General features: G+C 47.4%; 1 protein-coding gene across 2 annotated transcripts in view; it reads right to left on the bottom strand.

The window, feature by feature from the left end:
* The window catches only part of NDUFA10 (NADH:ubiquinone oxidoreductase subunit A10), a 38971-nt gene extending 37265 nt beyond the window's left edge, over nt 1-1706 (bottom strand). Inside the window, exon 1 of one of the 2 annotated variants that reach the window (XM_024985110.2) lies at nt 1637-1706. In XM_024985110.2, the coding sequence (XP_024840878.1) occupies nt 1637-1675 (39 nt within the window). In that variant the 5' untranslated portion in view covers nt 1676-1706. 2 annotated transcript variants of the gene reach the window in all.
* Between the last annotated feature and the right edge of the window lie 4615 nt (nt 1707-6321).

Here is a 6321-nt window from a genome sequence, read left to right on the forward strand (position 1 = left end):
CAGCAGGTAAGGGATATGGAAACTTAGCAGCAAACATTGGCCCAACAAGTGAAAATCCCTTTACCAATACAATTTCTAATCAATCTTTTAACTACTGAAAAGAATCTGTGTTTAGACAGTTTAGAACATCTCCTGCCTCTCACAGTTGGGAGGCTCTGAACAATCACATGTGGCCGGAAAAACCTATTCAGGCAGGCTAGAGGATTTCCAAAGGAGTTTGTAGGTTAAACACTGTCACACCCAGGAATTATTAACTGGAGCTGTAAGCTAACTCTTTTTCAGAGAGGTCGTGGGGGACAGCCCCCCGTAAAGTCAGAGGTGTAGGTGAAAGCACAAAGCAGAAAGTAGGCAGACTCTGGTTTTGGGGGTAGATTGCTCGAGAATTTCCAGGGAGACTCCTGAGGCTTGATCCCGCCTTTGCGTATGCCAAGCCTCCTTCCTCATGACCTTTGCCAGAGGCGGAGCTCGCTCCCCGCATCTCCCCCTTTTTTATTTCTTAAAACAGCCAGAGGCAGCTCAGTCGCAAGCTTTTGAATGTTCTGCCGAAGAATCCTGACAATACAAGGAAGAATGATTATGAGAAGCAAAATTAAAGCACCAGCAGCAATGTATCCAAGGATATTAGACAGAATGTTTTTTCCAGAAATAAAAGTTAGAGAAGGTGTGAAAAAAGTCATTAGCTGCTCCAGCGGTGGTAAAATCCAGTCGACAGTGTTCCAGGGCCTGTATTTGATTATGAACTTTCCCTAAGTCCAGGCCAATGTCAGAGCTGTTGCAAACACCTGAGATATGTTTTTTGATTTTTTCCCATTCATAATCTGTCTCGTTTACCTTTAAAGATGTCACGCATATCCACCGGTAATCAGCGTGGCAAGACAGAGCCATTTTCACTTTTAAAGCCTGTAACTCAGTCCCAATATGCATTATTGCCTCTTCTAAGGCATCTACTCTCATCTCCAATTTTCTATCTATAACTTTCTGTGTTGCTAGAGTTAAAGAAACATTTTTAGACATGGTATCAACATATTGGGCAGTATGCACTTGTTGAGTCAATGATATTGCTGCCACAGCCACCAACGTTCCTCCAGTCACTAGGAGCCACAGAAGCTAAGATGCAGTCATTGTCATAAACTGGTTTTCCTGACACAACTCATTTTGCTTGTCTTGCTGGCTCTGCGAACAGTGTCATTCCAGAAGGTCTCCTAATGCTTCCAGATCGGACCTGAACGCCTTCTGCCATTTCTGCTCTCCGTCACTCACCCCTTACAGGCCACTGACAGCGCCGCCTCAGGAGTTAACGAGTGAATGAGCGCGCACGCCCCCGGCCCCGGCTCAACACACCAGTTCACTCGCCCACCCCGTAACCGCTGTAACCTGGCTTCCCCCTGCCGGGCGGCCAGGCAGCCCATTCACCTCCGAGCCCCACGTTCTACTTGGAGCTGAGAGAAAATGGCCTGAAGAAGCTGGCGGCTCTTGCAAGCTCTGCCCTCGCAATGCACGACCAGACACTTCAGAGGACAGTGGGATCCACCGCCAGGAAGGGACCTGGGAAGCCCGGGGAGGCGAGGAAGGGGCGTCGCCAGGAGGACAAAACAGGTTCCCCGCCCCCCGCAGCTCCCGCCCGCCGCCGGCTCACCACGCGCGGTGGGACAAGTCTCAGCAGCCTCAAGGCCATGGCTCCGCTGTCTGCACCGGCTCAAGGACCCGAGGGGACGCGGTCGCGACAGGGTCCTCTCCCGCTGCCGGCGCGCCGCCGTGACGTCACGGCTGGGGTGTCCGCGCCGCGCCTGACGGGAATGTTCCGGCGGCGAATGCAGGCGCACAGCGCGCAGCCGCGGGCTGGTCCGCCAGGGGTCTCCCTTGGCGTCCGCCTCGACCCGGCGTCTTAGGGCCTGCCCGCAGCCCGAGTTCTGAGGGGTGAGTTCTGAGGGGTTGTCCTCCCGTCGCCCAGGTTCCCAGGGGAGGCTCGACCGCCGCCTGGATTCTGAGGGACGGTCCTCTCGCCGCCTGGATCCTAAAGGGAGGCCCGCCCGCCGCGGGTTTTGAGGTGGCGCAGTGTGGGGAGCTGAAGCCGCCCCGGGCCCGGTAGTTACTACCGCGCCTCATCCGCGTCCAGGGCGCACCCCACCCTCCCGACTCCCCAGGGCTGCAGGGCAACCCAGAGTCATCTTGAAAGTGTCTCCGCAGCTCACAAACCACCGGAGGCTAGGAGGGCGGTCAGCGGGTGAAAGGAGGGACGGTGTGAGAGCGCACGCCGGACAAGCGTGATCCTCAGAGAGGCTCTCAACGAGGGATCGGGAACAGGATCGCCCTTCCCGGCCCACGGGGCTTGAGATGATTTCTTTCCTACTACACTTGACATTTGAAACTTCTCACAAGCCTCACCCTCCTCCACCTCCTCCTCCTCAGGCGTATTGTTTTTAATACCCTAAGTGTTGTTTAACATTCATTCGGTTTTCAGCTTTTCAGAATGGTCATGGAGTTGTCACAACAAATGTCCTTTCAATGGATGTGTCTACAGTAAGAGAACTGCTTGTCCAAAATTCAGATCCCCAGCCCCCAATGCCGGAGGGTCTGATTTAGAAGATCTGGGATGGGCTCTAAAATCTGTTTAGCAAGCTTCCAGCTAGTTCTGATGTGAATGACCCACATTGAGAGAAACACGGCTCTATACGTTGTCCGAGAGCAACGGCCGTGTCCAGATCCTGCACCACTGTGCCCTCAGCCCCAAGCAGACTCCTCACACAGCACAGGTGTGCCTCAAATACAGTTAGATGACCAGGTGTGACCAGGTAGCCCCAAGCCATCTGGCCCGGTGGAGTCACCACTTATTACCCAAGTGCTGGCTCCACATTGTGATGTCTAGAAAGCCCCATGTCCTTGCCAGTATGTCTGAGAAGTTTGGGGTGTGGGGGGTGAGGGTGGGGACGCCTCCCTGTCAGGTTCTCTGGCCTTGTGCCACTAGCCAATTTGCATAGTCGCTCCAGTACTTGGTTGTCTTTCCTGCTTCACCCAAGCAAACACACACCCTTCTTATCACTTCCCAAGACCAAGTTCTGTGTTTATTAACTTTGTACTGATGGCATAGTGAAAAAGAGAGCGAGATCTCAGTGGAAACAAAATAACCTTAAGTTAAATATCACTGTCCTGAGGTATCACTGTACTAAGTTTTCTCAAACAGCATGTGTGTGTGTGTGTACGCACACGTGCACGTTTGCACACACGTGCATGCAAACACAGACACAATCATGTCCGACTCTTTGCTAAACCATGCACTGTAGCCTGCCAGGCTCCTCTGTCCAAGGGATTTTCCAGGCAAGCATACTAGAGCTGTTTGCCATTTCCAGCTCCAGGAGATCTTCCTGACCCAGGCATCGAACCCTCATCTCCTGCATTAGCAGGCAGATTCTTTACCACTGGGGCCAGCTGGAAACAGCTCCCCCAAATGGAATCACATGGTCAGTCTCCTTGGCCCCACACCCACCACTCTATTTTGGGAACTGCCTTTCTGTCAAGGGCCTTTCCAGGCCTGGTCTCCTCTTCTCCCTGGTTCCTGCGTCCAGCTATAGATCATGAGCAGGAGATGGTGTCCACAGGGGCATACCTCCTCACGGCTCTTAACCCTAATGCTTATGATGAATATTGTAGGAAGGCATGGTTTGTTATATATAATGTTTCCCCAACTACTTTTTTAAAACCAAACCTTACTCAGTTACACAGAAATACTCTTGTATCTAGAGTAAGTTGAGCTGTTGGTGCACAGAAATAAATGATATGTTCGATGTCCCTAATAGTAACACGTGAATATTTGTTCTGGGATCTGGACAGCCAGCCACGACCAGGTGCTGCCATTCCGTATCCAGAAACAAGGAGAGGAAGCAGTGCGCTTGGGGATGTCCCTTCCAAAGGAGCTCCATTTATGAGTCTCTAGCGTATCTGTCCAGCTTCAGTTGGAGCAATTGTATAATCACTTAACTACAGCAGTGAAACCAAATGAGCAGAAGTTCAATATTAGCTTATAAGAGAGAAAGTTGGATTTTCTGGATCAGTATGAGATACTTTGAAAACAACAATACATTAAGGCCCCTGCACTTGAATGAGTTCTGTTCTGAGTCCTAAGACATTTCTAGATCCAACCAGGTGAGCCTAGATACCCAACTAACACAATTGACTAATACTGTATTGTAATAGCTTTATAATACTTTTCACAATATATAAAAAACAAGCAAACAAAAAGCATGTTTAACCTGACAGCACACACAGTGCCTTGAAAAGTGCAGTAGTGCATACTAACAACTGGCACGCAAGGGCTGGCATGGACTCAACAGGCGAGAAGAGCTACTGACTGGAGGAGAGAGAGGAGGTGGGAGACAGTAGAACTGGAGGATCGTCAGCAACAGGAGATGGAGGGTGAGCTGCTGCTTCACTCACACATGACATGGATCACACAGGTTATGGTTCCTTCCTGGATTCAGTTCTATCCAGCCTCTTGGAAAAAAATGATCCGATGATGTCTGGATAGTACCTCTTTTTCTCTTCATAGATGACACGGTAGCATTGGATTGCATTCTGAATAGCTGCTGCAACCTTTGTGTACAGTTCTACTTGTGTGATTGGACACACAAACAAATTGTTGAGAGTTTGCAACTTGAATGTTTGTATGTAGGGGACTTATTGTAACAAAAATATTATAGCTGCATTATCCTGAAATCACATAAGGTGCAACAATTTACTAATTGCTTGATAAAAAATATCTATAAAAACCTATAGCAAACCTCATACTTGATAGTGAAAGACTGATGCTTTCCTTCTACTCTTTCTAAAATAAGAAACAGGCTGCAATATCTGCAGGCTCCCTTGACGGCTCAGCGTTAATCCACCTGCCAATGCAGGAGACATAGGATTGATCCTTGGGTCGGAAAGATTCCCTGGAGGAGGAAATGGCAACCCACTCCAGTATTCTTGCCGGAAGAATCACATGCACGACAGAGGAGCCTGGTGGGTTACAGTCCATGGGGTCCCAAAGAGTTGAACACGGTTGAATGACTAACACTTTCACTTTCAAGGCATAAAGATTGGAAAGGAAGAAGTAAGACTATCTGTATACATAGGTAACATGTATTGTTTATGTAGAAAACTCAAAGCAACCTACAAAAAACTCCTACAAAAAATCATAAGTGAATTCAGCAAGATTTCAGGTTACAAAATCAACATGAAAATCAACTGCATTTCTATATACCAACAGAAAAACAAGGGGAAACAAAAAGAATGCAATGCCACTTATGATTGCTCTAAAAATGTAATACTTGGGTATAAATCTAGCACAGACATACAAATCTAGCAAAGACATACAAATCTAGCAAAACATACAGGATATGTATGCTGAAAGCTACACAACATGAGAAGACTCAACAGAGAAACAATGAGAACTCTCCCCCAACTGATCTGTAAGTTTAACGCAAGTCCTGTCAAAATATCAACAACGTTTTTATTGATGTAGATGAGCTTGTAATAAAATTCACTTGTCCAGGCCCTAGAAGAGCAGCAACCATTTGGAAAAGGAAGAGTGAAGTGGGAGGGATCATTCCTCCACTGTTGAGGATTTACTCTGCATCTACGTTAATCAAGACCATGTGGTCCTGACAGGACTGACACAGAGATCAGAAATAAATCTGCACCAGTATTGTCAACCGATGCTTTCCAAAGATGCAGTGCAGCTCAGCAAAGGAATGACAGGCTTTTGAGCAAATGGCATTACAGCAGCTGGACGTCCATGGACAACAAACCTTAATATGCCCATCACGCCTTATACAAAACTGACTCACAGTGGATCATGGCCCTTCATTGTAGGGGCAAAGCTATGAAGCCCTTAGAAAAAAGTCATAGGATAAAACCTTCAGGACTTAGGATTAGGGAAAGAATTCTTGGGCTTGACATCAAGAGCATAATACACATGAATAGACAAACAGACCATGGGACAAAATGAGTCCAAAAGAGATGAGAATAGATAGATATTTGGTTTATGGAAAGGGTGATTTTGCAGAGGGCAAAGCATTGTCTTTTCAACAAAGAGTGGGTTCTGGTCAATTTCATATGCATATAGAAAAGAATTAATGCTAACCCAGATCTCATACTGTAAATAAAAATCATTTTCTGATGGACTATAAATCGAGACAAAGGTGAAACAGCAAAGCTTCTGGAGTTACACAGGAGAATATCTTCATGATGTTGGAATAGGCAAACAATTCTCAAGTGGAAGATAAGGTGTTATTACCATCATAAATTAGACTATAGAAAAACTGTGCTGCTTTGAAACCTGGC

This window comes from Bos taurus, chromosome 3, assembly GCF_002263795.3.
Source record: "Bos taurus isolate L1 Dominette 01449 registration number 42190680 breed Hereford chromosome 3, ARS-UCD2.0, whole genome shotgun sequence".
Classification (NCBI taxonomy): domain Eukaryota; kingdom Metazoa; phylum Chordata; class Mammalia; order Artiodactyla; family Bovidae; genus Bos; species Bos taurus.